This window comes from Bubalus kerabau, chromosome 2, assembly GCF_029407905.1.
Source record: "Bubalus kerabau isolate K-KA32 ecotype Philippines breed swamp buffalo chromosome 2, PCC_UOA_SB_1v2, whole genome shotgun sequence".
NCBI lineage: Eukaryota > Metazoa > Chordata > Mammalia > Artiodactyla > Bovidae > Bubalus > Bubalus kerabau.
In genome coordinates, this window is record NC_073625.1 from 114,505,526 (window position 1) to 114,525,967 (window position 20,442).

The window sequence follows — 20,442 nt, forward strand, 5'->3', positions numbered from 1 at the left end:
TAGGTTCTTTTTTTTGAAACATTTATTATAACAAATTTCAAACACACACAACAGTAGACAGAAACATACAAAAGTTGTCTAGTGAATCATCATATACTTGTTTTTCAACTTTCATAATGGCCAGTCTCACTTCATTCATACCCTACACCAAGTCCCAACACACATGGATTCTGATATGATCAGAAATTCTATCATTTCACTAGTAAGTAACTCAACTTATATATCTAAAATGTACAGACTTTGAAAAAAATAACCACAGATTCCATCATCACATCTTTAAAATAGCACTAATTCCTTTATATTGAATATCTTATCAATGCTCAAATTTTCCTGATTTTCTTATAAAAAAATTTTTTAAGGTATCTCAATCAGGATTCATGCAAAGTCCAGGTATTGTGATTATTGGCGTATCCTATGTCTTTTCAGTTAAGTTTCCTACAGGCTGTCCCTTCTTTCCTTTTTATTTGCAACTTACTTGCTGAAAAAGTAAGTGAAGGTTATTTGTCTCATAAGTTTTCCAACAGCCTGCAATATGCTGGCTCTACCCCTGCGGTTCACTAATTTCCTCAACAGTAGGACAGGGCTCTAGGGTCCCTAAATAGCATTTAAAGTAGGGGGAATCTCACAGAGAGAGAGGTGGGTGCAACATCTATTTCTGCTTTATTGACTATGCCAAGGCCTTTGACTGTGTGGGTCACAATAAACTGTGGAAAATTCTGAAAGAGATGGGCATACCAGACCACCTGACCTGCCTCTTGAGAAATCTGTATGCAGGTCAGGAAGCCACAGTTAGAACTGGACACGGAACGACAGACTGGTTCCAAATAGGAAAAGAAGTACGTCAAGGCTGTATATTGTCACCCTGCTTATTTAACTTATATGCAGAGTACATCATGAGAAACGCTGGGCTGGAAGAAGCACAAGCTGGATTCAAGATTGCTGGGAGAAATATCAATAACCTCAGATATGCAGATAACACCACCCTTATGGCAGAAAGTGAAGAGGAACTAAAAAGCCTCTTGATGAAAGTGAAAGAGGAGAGTGAAAAAGTTGGCTTAAAACTCAACATTCAGAAAACTAAGATCATGGCATCTAGTCCCATCACTTCATGGGACATAGATGGGGAAACAGTGGAAACAGTGTCAGACTTTATTTTCCTGGGCTCAAAAAATCACTGCAGATTGTGATTGCAGCCATGAAATTAAAAGACGCTTACTCCTTGGAAGGAAAGTTATGACCAACCTAGGTAGCATATTAAAAAGCAGAGACATTACTTTGCCAACAAAGGTCCGTCTAGTCAAGGCTATGGTTTTTCCAGTGGTCATGTATGGATGCGAGAGTTGGACTATAAAGAAAGCTGAGCACTGAAGAATTGATGCTTTTGAACTGTGGTGTTGGAGAAGACTCTTGAGAGTCCCTTGGACTGCAAGGAGATCTGACCAGTCCATCCTAAAGGAGATCAGTCCTGGGTGTTCATTGGAAGGACTGATGCTGAAGCTGAAACTCCAATACTTTGGCCACCTCATGTGAAGAGTTGACTCATTGGAAAAGACTCTGATGCTGGGAGGGATTGGGGGCAGGAGGAGAAGGGGACGACAGAGGATGAGATGGCTGGATGGCATCACCGACTCGATGGACATGAGTTTGGGTGAACTCCGGGAGTTGGTGATGGACAGCATGGCCTGGCGTGCTGCAGTCCATGGGGTCGCAAAGAGTCGAACATGACTGAGCGACCGAACTGAACTGAACTGAAGACTGCTGAAAATAGTTTTGTTAGAGTAGGAAAAAACTGGAAACAGTCAAAACAATCTAAATGGAAACAACAATAAGGCCATGGCTAGACATCATTCTAGGAAATACATAGTCATTACAAAGCATGTTTTCAAACGACATAAGAAGTATAGAAAGAATACTGAAAAATGCCTATGGAACATGAACAAGTTAGAATAGCAAGCAGTTTACAAACAGCATAATGACAAATTTATTTAAAAAAATTTAAAAAACGCTTATTTCCGAGCCATACGATTACACATTGTTGAAATTCCTCACACTGCATATGCACTACTTTTATAAACAGATACTACGATGAGCAGAAGAGAGGGGCACCCACATCACCTCACGTCACTCTAAGTGTGTCTGTCTGGCTCAAAGTACGCCCTCAGACAGGCACCTGAGGAACTAGAAAAAAGGAGCTCACAGCTGGGCTGGGCCTGTCTATTCTGAGGTGATCCTGCTGTGAATTCCCATCAGGAATCACTCCCTTGGAGCAATGACTTTGACCTTAGCCAGTAGGCAGGAATGGTGTTCTCTCGGGTGGTACCCCCTGGGCAGGGGACTGCAGGAGATGACACCGGTGCCAGTGTGAAGCACCCCACGAAGGTCCTCCCACAGAGAAGCCAGGTGACCCTGAGGGACGTACTCACTTTTCACCAGGAGGGTCCAGCAACAGGACACCTGGCCTCGGACGTTGGTGGCTGTACAGCTGTAGCTCCCGCTGTCCCGGGCCCGGGCTCTCCACAGGCAGAGGTAATGGGTCCCCCCAGCTTCGTAAACCTCGATGCTGCCCTCCCGACTCCTCACGGGGACACCGTCCAGGAACCAGGTCACTTCAGGTTTTGGGATCCCTGAAACTACACGGCCAGGTGAAGGATGTGAGGCCCCCAGGAGTGCTTGTGGCGTGGGGTGGGTGATGAAGGGACTGAGCCTGAGGGCGGGCTCAGCTGGTATGCCACTGCCCTCTGGCTGGAACCCATTCACTTATCCTCCCCCTCCACCACAAGACAGAGGCCGGGGCCCTTCGGGAAGAGAGTGCCAAGTGACACACCAGGCCTCCAGACCAGCCAGAGCCTGCAGAAGGGGACCCTGGGGTTTGTTTCTGGTGGCCATGGTGGTGACGGGTTTCCCGTGGTGGGGGCTAAAAATCAGGGCTCGAGGTTGGTGCTCTCTTCAACCATGAACAATGGGCCACTGCAGGGAGCATCTCCTGAGGGGAGACCCCTATCAAGTGCTTCGCCGGGGTGCGGGAGTCTAGTCCAAGGCAATGGGGATACAGGAGGCTCCGACTACTGAGCTGAAGGAAGGGAGTGGCCCCCCACCCCGGGGCTACCATATGCATACCAGAGACCTCAGGCCGCTCTACTCACCCTTGCATCTGAACTCGACTGGCTCATCTTCATTGACCTCCTGGCTCTGGGGCTTGTTCTCAAATTTGGGAAACGTGGTGTCCCTCTGGCTCTCCATGGGGACCTTCCTGGTAGCAACCTTGCCTGTGGTGTCCTGGCTTCCCAGGCCTGACCGCCTGGTGGGGAGGGTGTCTGGAGGGGCCGCAGCTGGCCCCTCCATCTCTTCTCTGGAAGGACAGGGGGTGCCTGGGACTGGCGCTCTGGGCTCCAGCTGGACTTTTGCTGCCTGCAGGGTGATGGTGCTGGAGGTCTTCTGCAGGACGGGGGCCCTCTGGCCCTTTCTGGGGGAGTCCCCCAGCGGCTCCAGCTCAGATTCCCTGGGGAGTTGAGGCTGGCTCCCTGTGGCCCAGGTTGGGGAGCCGCCTCGCTGGGTGCTGGGGCGGTTCTTACTCTCAGCAGCAGCATCCAGGGTATCTGGTTTGGACCCCTGAGTGACTCCATTGGTCACTTCCTTCCTGATGTCCGTACTGGCCACCTTTGTTCCTCTCACGAGTGACCTGTTTGGTGGTGAGGGATGGATGGTGGGGCATAAGTAGAAGAAGGAAGAGAACAATTATCTAGTTACTCATCACAAGCACGGGCTCCAGGAATCATGAAAGCCCACTAATTAGGACAGAGTAAGAGTGAAAGGAAAAGGGGACGACAGAGGATGAGATGGCTGGATGGCATCACCGACTCAATGGACGTGAGTCTGAGTGAACTCTGGGAGTTGGTGATGGACAGGGAGGCCTGGCCTGCTGCAATTCATGGGGTCACAGAGAGTCGGACACGACTGAGCGACTGAGCTGAACTGAGCTGAAGAGCGAAAGTCTTTCTCTGCAGTTGGCTCAGTTTCCAGCCAGAAAACAAGCAGGTGGATTCTGGCCTTGAACATGAGGGACATGCTTGCAGAGCAGTGCCCTTCCTAATGATGGCTAACTAGTAAAGATACTGAGCAGGGTCTTCAAGAGTCTCAATACTGATGGCAAGCCTGGCCCAGAACCTAGGCAGCAAATTACAATAGAAAATGAAACATTCCAAATAAAACAACGCCCCTCAAACAGGCGGTTCTCCCCACTATATGATGACTCAGAAATTTAGGGCATTTATTGATTACAATCCCTCTTTTCTAACAGGGCATTTCGAGATGGACCGGTGATAGTCACAAAGCCTACACATACCTATTGGAATTGTCCAAACCTGGAAAAAGAGAGAAGGTAGAAAGACGGTTAGTGGAATGTTGTATACACCAGAAGCAGGAAGTGATAAAACAAGAATCCCTCACTTATGACAGAGTTTGGCTTCCTAAGCGCTCACCTTCCCCTATGGCCCTCTGCCCCCTCTCCTTTCAGCTCCCCTGGTCCTGAACTTCTAGGTTAATCTGATAAACTCCTCTGAGCCCTGTAGACACTCAAGTTTCCAGCGCTGCCCTGGGCCTTTGCTACGTACAGCCTCTGCTGCCCCACCCCGGGCACAGTAGCTTCCTGTTCTCTAGCCCGAAGAAGGAAACAAAAACCGCTGGAGAGACAAACAAAAATAAACACCTACCCAAAACTTCAAACCCACACGATTCCACTTGCATGTGGCCCTCTAAAGAACCCCTCAAGGTAATCATTTTTGACAAATACCTGCTTCATTTTAAAACGTACAGAAAAAGTGTAATTTTATTCAGTTCTTCAAAGAAAAAAACATACTATTACTAGATATATTTTTCTACCACATTATTTTTAAAAAATGTTTTATCATGGAAAATTGCAAAATGTACAACAGTACTGAGAAGGATATGGCAAACACTGAAAGCCAACACCCAGGTTAGGGAAATAGCAACATTTTGCCAATCTTATCTATATCTCTCTGTTTTGTTTTTGAGGGACTTTTTCTGGGAGTATTTTCAAACACATCCCGGGAAACACACCATTCTGGCATTAATTGCTTCAGAAGGGATCAGTTCTTTAATTCAGTGCTGGGGAGAGTAGAGGAGGGAGACTAAAACGGTAGGATCCTGAGACCGTAGTGAGTTGTGAAGCCAAAGCCTATGGTCAGAAAAAGGGTTTTTTCCCCTTAATGAAGTAGAGGAGAAGAGAAAATGCCAGCATGTATTGTATATAACACTCAGGATTGTTTCAAGAAACTGGTTTTAGTAATATATGTGTATATGTATTTGTATATGTATATGTATATGTTTTTATATTGGAGAAGGCAATGGCACCCCACTCCAGTACTTTTGCCTAGAAAATCCCATGGATGTAGGAGCCTTGTAGGCTGCAGTTCATGGGGTTGTTAGAGTTGGACACGACTGAACGACTTCACTTTCACTTTTCACTTTCACGCATTGGAGAAGGAAATGGCAACCCACTCTAGTGTTCTTGCCTGGAGAATCCCAGGGACGGGGAAGCCTGGTGGGCTGCCATCTATGAGGTCGCACAGAGTCGGACATGACTGAAGCGACTTAGCAGCAGCATGTTTTTATATATTGCTTCCCTGGTGGCTCAGATGGTAAAGAATCCACCTGCAACGTGGGAAACTTGGGTTAGATTCCTGGGTTGGGAAGATCCCCGGGAGGAGGGCATGGCAACCCACTCCAGTATTCTTGCCTGGAGAATGCCCAAGGACAGAGGAGCCTGTCAGGCTACAGTCCATGGGGTCGCAAAGAGTCTGACATGACTGAGCAACTAGGCATACACACACACACACACACATATCTTGGGTTGCAATGTAGAATAAATTTGTTTCTGTGGGTAGTAAAAATACTTGGGCCAAAAACATGAAGAGAGCAAGGAGGGATACTTTCTGAGGAAGGAAGGAGATGGAGAAGAGGAAAGTCATAGAAGAGATAAGGGTAAGAAAGGAAGAAGAGAAAGTGAGGGTTGTTTTACTCCCTAATCCATAAATCCCAACCCACTCAAGGTTCCCACTCAAATGGAGTGAACTCAGTCATTCTCCCTGTCCACACATCCCAGTTTCCTGAGGCTGGACTTGGCAGAACCAAGGGAAATGGAATGGGGAGTCATACACAGAGAGATTTCAAGAGAAGAGCTAATTGGGTCTGATAACTGTAGCAAGGAAGAGATAGGGGCCAAATCTGGTCTGAAATGCCCAGTCCTATGAGAAGGGAAGAGTTAAGTCGAGGGAGCACCTGATCTGAAGGACGCTGAGATAAATTTTAGGCTGGGTAAATACGAGATGATGGGAAGACACTAGTAATGTGCACTCTTCCAAAAGGCAATTAGAAATGTAAATAAAAAAGGAGTCTGAGCAAGAAGGAAAAACTGAACCCAGGTGTGCAGACACAGGTGCAGTATCTTCTCCTTCGCTGCATCTGTGCTGCTTGCTCACCCATTCTTCTGATTCAAGATGCTGACCTGGGGATGGATACCTGAGTACATAAGTGTGACACATGTAACACACAGATGTGTAATGAACAAGCAGCTCCTTCTAGGTCCTTTAGGGACCCCGGAAGGGACAGCTCTGCAATAGCCCTCCCACAGCCCTTGGATGGAAAGCTTGGACTGTACCTTGGATGGAAAGCTCAGCAGACATGGAGGCCTTCCCTGACCCGTTCACCACCATGCACGTGTATACTCCCACGTCATCTCGGGTGACATCGTGGATTTCCAGGACTTGCATCCCATTCTTCTCGGACATAGACACACGAGCACTGGGCTGCAGGGGAACATCTCCCTGTGGACGGCACAGGCAGCTTGGTCAGAAAAACTGCTCACCTCTCAGCTCTGTCTTGTCTGCTGCCAATCCACATGGGACAGACACCAGGCAGGCAGCAGGGCTCTCTGCTCTGGGCTCTGTCATCACGCTTGGAGAGCAGCCTGAGGGCCACCCAAGGGCCCTGACTGTGCTCTATGGATGCGCTGTGGTGTTCCGTCCAGCCGAGAGCAGGTGCGTGGAACTTGTTTAAAAGGAGTCTGAGTTTGAAGTGGAAAATTCTACATTCCTCGCTTTAGTTCTCCTTTGCCTCCCTCTTCCTTTTAATGATGTTCCAGGGTCAGAACAGAAGAATCAGGACACAAGGAAAAGGCACCCATCACTCATTTTTATCCAGGAGTTCCACTCGTGAAAAACCTACTCTCCCTGGCTTTGACCTCCTCGCTGCCCTGTTTACACCCACTCATCCCCTTCTCCCCTGCTTCCCACCTCTGTCTTCACAGTGTCTAGCCCCAGTGATTTATAAAGCATGCCCACGTGGAGCCTCCCAACAGTATTTTGAGGTTGGTGGCATTATCTCTGCCTCACAGATAAGGAAACCCAGGTTCTAAAAGACCAATGTCTTGCCCAGCATCACATGCTCTGTGAATCAGGGAGCTATGGCTTGAAATCAGCCCCAGACTTCAAAGTCCACTCTCTTGACATGGTCAGGTCTGTCTTGACTCAGAAGTTTTATGCTGTTCTGTGAGCGTGTGGATTACAGGACATTGTGGGCTGAGTGACAGGGAGAGTATGTGCACAGGGGCAAGAACAGGCATGGCTACCAAACCCAGGAGAAACTCGAGGGCCATCTACAGTTGAAGTGGCAGGGACTGATTGGGAAAACAGAGTCCCGCTAGCCCAGGGATCTCACCCAGAGTCAGGGCAGATAGAACCCTACCTTGAGCCAGGTGACCTGTGGCTGGGGCCGGCCAGTGATCTTGCAGGAGAACCGCCCCATCTGTCCTTCTCTGACCACTGCTCGGCCCAGCTTGGTAGCAAATTTTGGTGGACATTCTCCCCAGATGCTAGGACGGGTCTCCATGGCAGGGGGTGCAAATCTGTCCCTGGGAAAAGATCAGCAGGAAATCCACGGCAATGCAGATCCTTTTCTGTCTATCCCCACCCAAGTCACTTAAGATGGGCTCAGAAACCAGCAAAGGGAAACCTTCCCAATTCTGTGCCTCAAATACATTCCTGGAAAATATCTGTGGCACCAAAACCTATTTCCTCTACCTCCTGAACATGCGGCTAGTCTTCATTTACTAGCCCCTTGAATTTGTGCTCCTCCTCCCGCTCAGTTACTCAGTCATGCTCAACTCTTTGTGACCCCATGGACTGTAGCCCGCCAGGCTCCTCTGTCCATGGGATTTTCCAGGCAAGAATATTGGAGTGGGTTGCTATTTCCTACTACAGGGAATCTTTCTGACGCAGGGATTGAACCCATTTCTCTGGCAACTTCTGCATTGGCAGGTGGATTCTTTACCACTGAGTCACCTGGGAAGTCCAGTGAATTTAGGTACACCTGAATTCTACTGAACTCTGGCCAAAGCCTAGGTTTTGGCCAACAGACTGAACAGAAAGCAGAAGCACTATGTGCTACTTTTAGGCTGGACCATTCAAAACCTCTATGTGATTCTCTTCTGGCTAGATGCAGAGAGTTCTGCTGAAGAGATGATGGAGCCACAAAACAGAATGAGCCTGGATCCCTGAAATTTAGTTGGAAGGTTCTCCACTTGTCTGAGAAAATATGAACTGATTTTGCTTGAATAAGAAAGAAACGTTGCTTGTGTTAAGCCTTTGTGATTTAGGGGCTTGTTTGTTACAGCAGCCATTTTTACTTACCCTTGCCAATATAGGTTTACTTGCCATAAGAAAAGTCACATATTGATTGCCTCTTCTAAGTCTGTTTATTTTAGGTCTTCTGACTCTGGTCTCGGTTATTAGAGACCCCTGCAGACTATGTCCATATAGCCCACTTCCATTTAGTTGGACCAAAGGAGCGATCCACAGAGGCCACAGGGTCGGGAGGGCTGTGTGAATGACATGTCACACCCCAGTAGGCTCCTGCTTTAGTTACAACCTGGGGTGCTCGAGAAAACTTGCTCCCCAGGCTGTTGTGTCAAGGCAACAGGAGCCAATCCAGCCCTTACCCTGTGTTGAACACCCCAGAACTTACCCCAAGGCTTTGGAAACAACAGGCTGACCAGGCTTCTTCACAAAGCTCCCTGCAAGTAGGAAACAAACAGAAAGGTTTGAAGAGTCAAGTCTGAACTACCAACCTGGAGCAACAAAAGTCAGGGAGTCAACAAGGAGTATGGGGTGAGATAATGATGGTAACAGTTCACCCTGATTGAGCCTGTACTGGGTCAGGCTCTATGGCGGTCACTTTACATGTATCAGTGCATGGATTTCCTGCAATAATTTAAGGAGACTGGTATCACATAATCCTTCTATATTTTTTAAGCTGGTGGGAAAAAATGAGATTCAGAGATGTGAAGTCACCCTCTGGAGTCACAGAGCCAGTAATGGTACAAGAAAGCATCCCAATCTGCCTGCTCTAGAACACTCCACCATTCTGCTGAGCAGTTACATATTCTTGGACCTTCCACTTTGGGGATGCCCTGTGGAAACTGGGACCTCTTCAGAAAAGGAGCCAACTGAATGGAGCAGGGAGAAGCCCATGCATCACTCTTGCCAAGTCTGTTCCCATCGGACCCAATCACCGCCCCACTCAAGGCCTAGCAAACAGCAGTATCTGTCCAGCTGGAACAAGCAGATCACTGGAGAGGGGCTCCAGTGAAGCCAGTACCTCCCAGAACCTGCACCAGCAGGACACTGGGCACTGCTGGTCCTGGGTGTGGTGCTGCTGTGCTGGGTAGGAAGCAGTTAAATAGCAGACCCAGGTGGCTGGTGTCACCTCCTTTATCTAAATGCTGCTGCTGGTAGGAACAACTCACAATGTGACCAGGAAGTGGCCACAAAGTGGTTGGGGTATTTTTGAGGAACGGGGAAGGGGAGAGGAGGAAATTTTTGAGATGACAATAGGCTTGAAAGTTGCTATCTTTTTGTGATAGGCTGGGAATGTTTATAAAACTCCACCCAAAGCACGCATGGAAAGGGTAGAAGTCATTCCCCGATAACAGCAGGCAGCTGCAGTGGGAGATCTGCAGGGGGTTTCCTGGAAAAGGGGAAACTTTCTTAAATCCCAGCACGGATCACACTTACATGAATGCATAGGCACATAGGAGTGGAGGACGAAGCTCATGGCTGAGAACTTTTCTCAGCCATATCTGGTTTAAGGTTATACCAAGACCTCAGCGAAAAAGAGCTAATAACAAACAGTGGCGTCACATTCACATCGTGGTTCCATCTGGGTGGGCAATTGTTGTACATGTGCTTCCCCTTAATATAACTATTTAGCTAGCTGGGAAAATACTACACATGGACATCACCAGATGGTCAACACCAAATCAGATTGATTATGTTCTTTGCAGCCAAAGATGGAGAGCCTCTATACAGTCAGCCAAAACAAGACCGGGAGCCGACTGTGGCTCAGATCATGAACTCCTTATTGCCAAATTCAGACTTAAATTGAAGAAAGTAGGGAAAACCACTAGACCATTCAGCTATGACCTAAGTCAAATGCCTTATGACTATACAGTGGAGTGAGAAATAGATTCAAGGGATTAGATCTGATGGAGTACCTGAAGAACTATGGACAGAGGTTCATGACATTGTACAGGAGGCAGTGATCAAGACCATATTCAAGAAAAAGAAATGCAAAAAGGCAAAATGGTTGTCTGAGGAGGCCTTATAAATAGCTATGAAAAGAAGAGAAGGGAAAGGCAAAGGAAAAAAGGAAAGCTATATCCATCTGAATGCAGAGTTCCAAAGAATAGCAAGGAGAGATAAAGCCTTCCTCAGTGATCATTGCAAAGAAATAGAGGAAAACAATAAAATGGGAAAAACTAGAGATCTCTTCAAGAAAATTAGAGATATCAAGGGAACATTTCATGCAAATATGGGCACAATAAAGGACAGAAATGGTATGGACATAACAGAAGCAGAAGATATTAAGAAGAGGTGGCAAGAAAACACAGAAGAACTGTACAAGAAAGATCTCCACGACCAGATAATCACGATGGTGTGACCAATCGCCTAGAGCCAGACATCCTGGAATGGGAAGTCAAGTGGGCCTTAGGAAGCATCACTATGAACAAAGCTAGTGGAAGTGATAGAATTCCAGTTGAGCTATTTCAAATCCTAAAAGATGATGCTGTGAAAGTGCTGCACTCAATATGCCAGCAAATTTGGAAAACTCAGCAGTGGCCACAGGACTGGAAAAGGTCAGTTTTCATTTCAGTCCCAAAGAAAGGCAATGCCAAAGAATGCTCAAACTACTGCACAATTGCACTCATCTCACACACTAGCAAAGTAATGCTCAAAATTCTCCAAGCTAGGCTTCAATAGTATGTGAGCCGTGAACTTCCAGATGTTCAAGCTGGTTTTAGAAAAGGCAGTGGAACCAGAGATCAAATTGCCAACATCCACTGGATCATCGAAAAAGCAAGAGAGCTCCAGAAAAATATCTACTTCTGCTTTATTGACTATGCCAAAACCTTTGACTGTGTAGACCATAACAAACTATGGAAAATTCTTGAAGAGATGGGAATACCACCAGACCACCTGACCTGCCTCCTGAGAAATATGTATTCAGGTCAAGAAGCAACAGTTAGAACTGGACATGGAAGAACAGACTGGTTCCAAATTGGGAAAGGAGTATGTAAAGGCTGTATATTGTCACTCTGCTTATTTAACTTACATGCAGAGTATATCATGCTGGGTGAAGCACAAGCTGGAATCAAGATTGCTGGGAGAAATATCAATAACCTCAGATATGCAGATGACACCACCCTTATGGCAGAAAGCAAAGAAGAACTAAAGAGCCTCTTGATGAAAGTGAAAGAGGAGAGTGAAAATGTTGACTTAAAGCTCAACATTCAGAAAACTAAGATCATGGCATCTGGTCCCATCACTTCATGGCAAATAGATGGAGAAACAGTGGAAACAGTCACAGACTTTATTTTGGGGGGCTCCAAAATCACTGCAGATGGTGACTGAAGCCATGAAATTAAAAGACACTTGCTCCTTGGAAGAAAAGTTATGACCAACCTAGACAGCATATTAAAAAGCAGAGACATTACTTTGCCAACAAAGGTCTGTCTAGTCAAAGCTTTGATTTTTCCAGTGGTCATGTATGGATGTGAGAGTTGGACTATAAAGAAAGCTGAGCGCCGAATAATTGATGCTTTTGAACTGTGGTGTTGGAGAAGACTCTTGAGAGTCCCTTGGACTGCAAGGAGATCCAACCAGTCCATCCTAAAGGAGATCAGTCCTGGGTGTTCATTGGAAGGACTGATGTTGAAGCTGAAACTCCAATACTTTGGCCACCTGATGCAAAGAGCTGACTCATTTGAAAAGACCCTGATGCTGGGAAAAATTGAAGGCAGGAGGAGAAGGGGATGACAGAGGATGAGATGGTTGGATGGCATCACTGACTCAATGGACATGAGTTTGAGTAAACTCCAGGAGTTGGTGATGGACAGGGAGGCCTAGCGTGCTGCAGTCCATGGGGTTGCAAAGAGTCGGACATGACTGAGCAACTGAACTGAACTAAACTAGCTGTGTATATTTTTCACCCCATAATGTGGGTTTAGTTCTTCTCATTAAATTCTCTTTTCAAGGTTAAAAGAAGTTATAGGCAGATAAAAGGAAAGACCTGTTCTGGGAGGCCTCAACTGACAATTGCAGTCAAGATGCTGGATAACATTGGAGGAATGCCAGCTAGTCAGTTCTTTCAGAAAGTATCCGAGCACATGAGAATTGTAAGCTTTAAAGTTGCTCTGCTCTTAGACCAGCATCTTCCTTTCTGTCTCTCTAGTCAAAGGAAATGATGCTAAAAGTAGGAAAGAAAGTTTACAACGCTGCTCACTGTGGTCTTGCTGGTAATAGTAAATATTGGAAATGATGCAATTGTCACACGTTGATAGGGAGATAAGTGGTTAAAACGTACAATTAGAATCTTTTCCTGCCACTGAATTATGTTTCAGAATATATGAAATGTTCAGAACTATGTTAAAATATTACATCATGTGCTCCTTAGCACACTCCAGCTGCGCTGTGATCCTCTCCACTCCACTGAGCTCCCTTCTGACCACCACCTTGCTAAACCCGTGGTCCAGCCTCTTCCCCATGTCACTCAATAGCACTTGACACCAGGGGCCATCCCCTCCAACACTTTTTCCTCCAGACTCTTCTGCTTTTACCAGGTTGCCTGTTCTTCCTCAACCTCCTTCTTTCCTGGAACTTTATCACCAAGAGAACCTTAGGGCTGAGTCTTGGGCCCTCTCCTCAACACTATGGACTCTTCCCTGGGAGGTCTTGGTCCTATGGCTTTAAATAATACCCATAAGCTGATAACTCCAAACTATATCTTTACCAGAACTTTGTATCCAGCAGAGGTAACCACACTAGTTCCCATCACATTATAGGCTTTCAAATATTTGTTAAACAAATGAATTTTATGAAAAAAGGAGCAGCATGCAAATTTTTCTAATCAATGTGATCATAAGCAGGTAAAAGTGAATTAAAATATCCTAACATAGTAAAATGACCCAAACATAAAAAAATATAAAATACCCAGAAGAAAATATATTCAAATTTTATAACCTCTTATACACATTCTATCCCCAGCATTAGTCACATGTCAACCACTAAGACTCTCATCTAAAATATCCCTGTACTGAATGGATAAAGAAGATACAGCACACACACACACACATATATATATGGAATATTACTCAGCCTAATGAATGAAATAATGTCATTTGCAGCAACCTAGATGGACCTACAGATTGTCATGCTGAGTGAAGTAAGTCAAACACAGAGAGAGAAATGTCATATAATATCCCTTATATGTGGAATCTAAAATGAAATGATACAAATGAACTCATTTACAAAACAGAAAATGACTGATAGACTTAGAAAATGAACTTATGGTTACCAGCAGGGGTAAGAATAAGGGGAAGAGATAGTTTGGGAGTTTGGGATGGACATGTACACACTGCTACATTTAAAATGGATAACCAAGTTTCTACTATATAGCACAGGGAACTCTGCTCAATGCTATGTGGCAGCTTAGATGGGAGGAGTGTTTGAGGGGGAATGCTGCTGCTGCTAAGTCACTTCAGTCGTGTCCGACTCTGTATGACTCCATAGACATCAGCCCACCAGGCTCTCCTACCCCTGGGATTCTCCAGGCAAGAACCCTGGAGTGGGTTGCCATTTCCTTCCCCAATGCATGAAAGTGAAAAAGTGAAAGTGAAGTCGCTCAGTCATGTCCGACTCTTAGCGACCCCATGGACTGCAGCCCACCAGACTCCTCCGTCCATGGGATTTTCCAGGCAAGAGTACTGGAGTGGGGTGCCATTGAGGGAGAATGGATACCTGTATATGGCTGAGTAACTTTGTTTTCCACCTGAAACTATCACAACATTGTTAATCAGCTGTATGCATATATAAAATTAAAAGTTTAAAATAAAATATCTCTGTACCATGCACTGCACTTATAATGCTATACTGTACCACTCATTTCATGCTGTAGTAAAGACTTTATAAAAATTAGACTGATCAACGGATGAATGGGTAAACAGTATAAGGTCTGTCTGTACAGTGAAATGCTATTCAACCATACAAAGGAATACAGTGATGACACATGCTAACACAGATTAACCTTGAAAAATTATGCTCAGTGAAAAAAGTCAGACATACACAAAATGTACGATTCCATTTGTATGAAATGTTCAGAAGAGGCAAATCCACAGAGACGGAAAGCAGATGAGTATGTGCTAGGGGCTGGGGGGCTGGGGGAGGGGGAAGGAGAGTGACTGCTCAGTGGGTGTGGGCTTTCTGTTTGGGATGATGGAAAGCTTTGGAGCTAGACAGTGCTGACCGCTGCACGCCATTGTGAGTGCACTTAATGCCATTGAATTATACACTTTAAAATTATTTAAATGGCAAATTTAATGTAATGTGTATTTTATCACAATAAAAAAAAGTTAGACTAAGCATCTTTAAACTCTTGGGAACCAAATGTTTTAATCCAAAAGTTAAAATTCCTTTACTCCTTAAAAAAAAGAAAATAAAGCAAAAATATAGCATTTCCTCAAAGTGTAACAAAAGAATGCTGTTTGGAGGTACTTGTATATCAGAGTAAGAGCAGTCTATGGTACTATCCAAAGGTAACATATAAAGAAGTCGGCTAAAAATGGAATTGAGGAATGCTTATTTTAATGTGTGTCAACACCAAAGAAATACATCAAAGCAAAAAGAGAATTTGGACTAAAATAGCTAACAAGGTCTATTTATAGGCAAAAATTTGAAGCTGCAAATTGTCAGATAAGGCAAAATTAATTTTGTGAAAGTATGAAAATCTGGCAGAACAGCAAGGTTATGTTTTAAAAAAAGTAAGTGGAAAGGGGATTAAGGTAGAAATGCCAAAAATAGAAGAGTAAGTTAAGAGAATTGATGAAGACAGGCTCAAGTTAGTGAGAGGGAAAAAAAGGCACCTAAGGTATTAAACAGTAATTTCAGATTCTTCAAGGATGAGTAAAAGAGAATACTGGCAGGTTTTAGGAGTGAAAAGTTCAATAGTGGAGGGACCTAGCACTTTTTGTCAAAGGCTGACTAGACACAGAGAATGCTGCTGAAAAGGGAAATACTGTGATCATGAGGGTAAAAAGAAGAAATGCTTCTAAAAACATGTGGTGATACAATTTATTATCTAAACAGGGTCTCTGGACAATGAAAGGGACATAATTAATAATTCTGCCAGGACAACAGGAATAAATCATGACTGTTCCAGGCAAACCAGGGAGCAGTCACCCTACTTGTAGGCAACTGCAAAGTAGATACTGAGGATTGCTTAAAATAGTGGTTCTTCACTCAATCAGAACATGTGCCCACTGTTTATAACATGTATTTAGCAAGGTCCCCTGTGCCAATGCTGAATCAATATTTGAAACTAACCATCTATCTATATAATTTCAAAGAGAAAACAAATGTAAAACCCTAAGTAACAGATTAAGGAGAAATAAAAAGAAAGTAAATTATAATAATATTTATTTCAATAAGAAATTTCAATATTGAACATCAACAGATGTTCAAGTATGACTATTTCAAAATGTAAATGCTCAGGCATATTAGAAGACATAACAAAACAGATGCCTGCACTGACTCATATGCATGTTTGGATTTAAAGGTGAATGATCACAAAACACTGTGTAGTCATGGAAATAAAGGGACAAAGGTATACAGGTAGACACCAGAATAACAAGTAGTGTTAGCAACGTTATATGTCAACTGCATCTCAATAAAGAGAAAAAAGCAGGAAAAACATATAGCAAAAAGAAAAAGTAGTGTTAGGATAAATAACAGCACACATATTATAAAACAAAAAAAGAATGAGCCCTTTCGGCTGGAACCGCCATCTTCCAGTAATTCGCCAAAATGACCAACACGAAGGGAAAGAGGAGGGGCTGCATCCTCTCTAGGCCTTTTAGAAAACACAGAGTTGCACCTTTGGCCACATACATGTGAATCTACGAGAAGGGTGATATTGTAGATATCAAGGGAATGGGTACTATTCAAAAAGTATTGCCCCACAAATGTGACCATGGCAAAACTGGGAGAGTCTACAGTGTCACCTAGCATGATGTTGGCATCATTGTAAACAAACAAGTTAGGGGCAAGACTCTTGCCAAGAGAATCAATGTGCCTATCAAGCATATTAAGCACTCTAAGAGCCGAGATAGCTTCCTGAAACACGTGTACGAAAATGTTCAAAAAAAGAAGGAAGCCAAAAAGAAAGGGACTTGGGTTCATCTGAAGTGCCAGCCTGCTCCACCCAAAGAAGCACACTTTGTGAGGATCAATGGAAAGGAACCCAAACTGTTGGAGCCCATTCCCTATAAATTCATGGCCTGATGGGTGTAAAAATAAAGACCTAGACTGTAAAAGAAAAAAAAGAATGAAACCTTAAAAGAAGATAACATAGCAAGACAAGAGACAGACCACAGAAGTGGAAAAAATGGGGGAAATGACTGTAAGTGTGGCGTCAAAACACTTTTCTGCTATATGACATGGCATCATCTGTACTAAAACGCAGATCCAGTCCCTATCATGCATAAGGCATTAGCTAGAGCTCCAGCCAGTAGACTGGTGTGTGTAATAAAGGCCAGAATAAAACTTGAGCCTTAAGAGAAAGACAAAATGCTTCAAAGATAGGGGAGGGGACATTCCAGTGCAGGGCCTGCTGAAGATCCTGAATTTCAGTTTAAAGGTAGAAATCCTTGCTGGAAGATTTGAAGGGAGGGAGTGATAAAATAAGTTTGATTTTTTTTTTTTTTAGCAGCAATGTGGAAATTCATGGGGTCGCAAAGGGTCAGACATGACTGAGCAACTGAACTGACTGCCTGATGTGTGGAACTGGGGAGACAAGTTGGGAATCCATGCAACAGGACAGAGATGATGGGCTGGAATGGTGGCAGTGGGGACAAATGAGCTGGCCCAGCAGGATCTGGTGATGGACTGGGGAAGGGGAGGGAGGGGGGACTTCAGGATGACGAGGTGGCTGGGCTGCCTTCCTTCCCAAGAAGGTCTGTGTTGTCACCTGTCAAGGTCTTAGCTGTGTCTTCCAGGAGTCATGAAAGTCCTGACCATACATGTTAACAGGCCTCTCCCAGGGGCTGCCTGTCCCTGTATAAGCAGGGGCCTCACCCCATATAAACGGTTCACTCTACTGCCTCCAATCAGGCAGTGAGCTTTGGAGGTCACTGCCACACCACAGTGCATTCTCCACGGAAGGTACACGTGTGCATTATTCTTACACAATGACACTCAATAACAAGTAGTTGACCCTTGGAGAACATGGGGATTGGGGGCATCAACCCCATGTAGTAGAAGATTCACATACTGTTAATCTGTCTCAAAAATGAAAGAACTGATACACAACTCACCCAAGGGGAGTAAGTTGAAATGACTTGTACAGAACTGGGACTCAAACCCTAGTTCTTTTGATTTGATTATTGTGATCTCTAATCAAAGACAAATTTTTCCCCACACTTAATTAAATGAAAATACTATTTATTGAAAAGAATCCATTTATAAGTGGACCCACACATCTCAAACTTGTGTTGTTCAAGGGTCAGCCGTTCATCCTTCCATAACACTAAGGAGGTCATCCAAGGACATCAAGTTGACACTTCAGGAGTTCTGTTTGGGTCCCCAGGAAAGGACCAATTCTTCCTCAAGGGGTTGAAATAAAATATTCACCACTTAGAAGACAAACTACTTCCCAGTCATTGATGGATAAGGTAGTCATATCCTACCAAATGAATTCAAAGGAGTAGTGACCTGAAGTTTCATTTTGGAGGGAGGAATAATTCAATAAATGGCAACCAGTTGTCTTAAATAAGTACTCTGAAAAGGATTTAGATCCTCTAAAGAGAGAAAATGGCTATTTCCTTTACAGTCTTCTTTCTGAGGCCAAAACTCCCAGGCATCCCAGCTCACTTCTCAAGAGTTACTTTCCATTGTGATTCCGCCCCACAAAACACCAAGCCAAGTAGCAGGTGCTCCCTTTAGTACTTAAGTCATAAAGACTGATTTTATAAAAATTTATCAGAAAGGAAATAAAGAGAAAGTAACCTCTGGTTGGAGCCCCTCCGCATTTGTGGGTCTGATGTGGTGGGAGTAATTTGGCTGCAGCTACTATATGGATGTCTGATCAGAAACCACCCAGTGGGCAAGTGTAGTGTATGGGAAGGTTATTTTAAGCATGGTTCTGGAGAAATTCATTGTACTAATAAGCAACCCATTTTTGCTTGGAATCACGCAAAATGATGGTGTATCAAACACGGAACATGTGAAAAATCTGTGATCACGTGTGGTAGAAACCCATGCGTTCAGAAAAATAAAAATAAGTTAGAAGATTCCTGAAGCAGAAATAAGCACATAGTATGTCTGTCTTTCTAGCTGTGGCTAAGGGGAGCAGTGGTCTGTAACTTGTCTTGCCATGTTATCTTCTTTTAAGGTTTCATTCATTCATTCTTTTTTTTTTTTTTTTTTTTTTTTTTTACAGTCCAGGTCTTTATTTTTACACCCATCAGGCCATGAATTCACAGGGAATGGGCTCCAACAGTTCGGGTTCTTTTCCTTTCACCTGGAGAGCGACATGAAGTATGAAAATAGAAAAGCAACGATGAAGGGCAGAACTGTCCCATACTCTGAGATGGATATGAGTCTACAAACCACCTGGCCTCATGCTCCAGACCTGCCATGGTCTCCTCCCAATCTCTCCTTCAGTTTCATTTCCCACTATCTCTGCTCCTGCCCAGCCCTCCACCCCAGGCCTTAATTCTCTCCACTGTTCTCCCATCCCTGTCATTAGTATCATATTCTGCATCCAAATGGCATCCATCTGACCTGCTCCTCCAGGACTAACCAAGTCCTTCCTCCACCAAGAAGACATCACAGACCATTTCAGCCTCCAGAGATCTCGTCCTTCTCTAAGCTTACAGAGCTGATGTGCCAATCATTTGGCAGATAAACCAATGCTATCTTATGACTGGGATTGTGTTTTGACTTAGCTTTCAACATGTCTTGGTCTTATCTGACCAACCAGGTTCTTGCAGAAAGGATCTGACAAAGTATTTTGTCTCCCACACGGCACCACACAAAGCCAGCACTTCCTAAATGCATCCTGATGTTGTTGCCTAATCATCACATAACAATGAAATATGAGGTCAAGAAAGTCAGCCTCTTAAGAGCAATTACCAAGTCTTGTTGCTCTTAGATAACAGCACAAAGTTAGCACATGCAATAAAGCTTGATGAATGGAGCGGAGGCCAGGACTACAAGCAACGGGCAAGTATAGGGGGGTTGGGGTGGAGATGGGAGAACCGGATGGAGGAATAAGAGACGAGGAGAAAAGATGGCACCATCAGGAGTAAAAACTGGGCCAATCAGCAGTGCTGGCATATATTTTGGAGGCAAACTGGAAGGTGGAAACAGCTGAGGGAAGGGAGACAAGGATGTGGAAGTCATCCTTCAAGAACAGAATGAGACCGAGTCCTTGGTCATCTAACTTTTCCATGTAGCAAACACGTGAGCCCTCTGCCAAGGCACTCTTGACACACAACTGTTTACCAGTGAGACTGCAGGAGCAAAAAGAATACTTTTATCTCTACCACATTTATATATTTGACTTTGATGAGATAGAAAAGGACAAAAATTCAGAGCATTTTAATATTCTGACTGGGTAAGAAAAAAAAATTGGGCATATATACCTACAAAAAGGAGAGTGATCGGGGGTGTTATGGACTGAAAAGAGGTTATAAAGAGTACAAATGAGAAATATAATTACGGTCTTTAAAGAAGGTAGAAGATTTTGGTAAAAGAAGATGGTATGAAAGAAGAGAACAACACAACAAAAGGAGAATCATAACAGATGTTCTTGAGG

At 44.3% G+C, this 20,442-nt stretch overlaps 1 protein-coding gene and 1 pseudogene across 2 annotated transcripts in view; one reads left to right on the top strand and one right to left on the bottom strand.

Annotated features, from left to right (window-relative positions):
* The window catches only part of MYLK (myosin light chain kinase), a 191,886-nt gene that overhangs the window by 117,883 nt on the left and 53,561 nt on the right, over positions 1-20,442 (bottom strand). The window contains exons 3-8 of one of the 2 annotated variants that reach the window (XM_055568413.1): positions 9,040-9,088; positions 7,762-7,927; positions 6,677-6,842; positions 4,343-4,361; positions 3,573-3,679; positions 2,424-2,630 (exon numbers count right to left, since the gene is read on the bottom strand). In XM_055568413.1, the coding sequence (XP_055424388.1) occupies positions 2,424-2,630; positions 3,573-3,679; positions 4,343-4,361; positions 6,677-6,842; positions 7,762-7,927; positions 9,040-9,088 (714 nt within the window). Of the gene's footprint in view, positions 1-2,423; positions 2,631-3,143; positions 3,680-4,342; positions 4,362-6,676; positions 6,843-7,761; positions 7,928-9,039; positions 9,089-20,442 lie in introns of both variants that reach the window. The other variant, XM_055568414.1, reaches the window with a different exon arrangement.
* Positions 16,428-16,907, top strand: LOC129643628 (60S ribosomal protein L21-like; annotated as a pseudogene).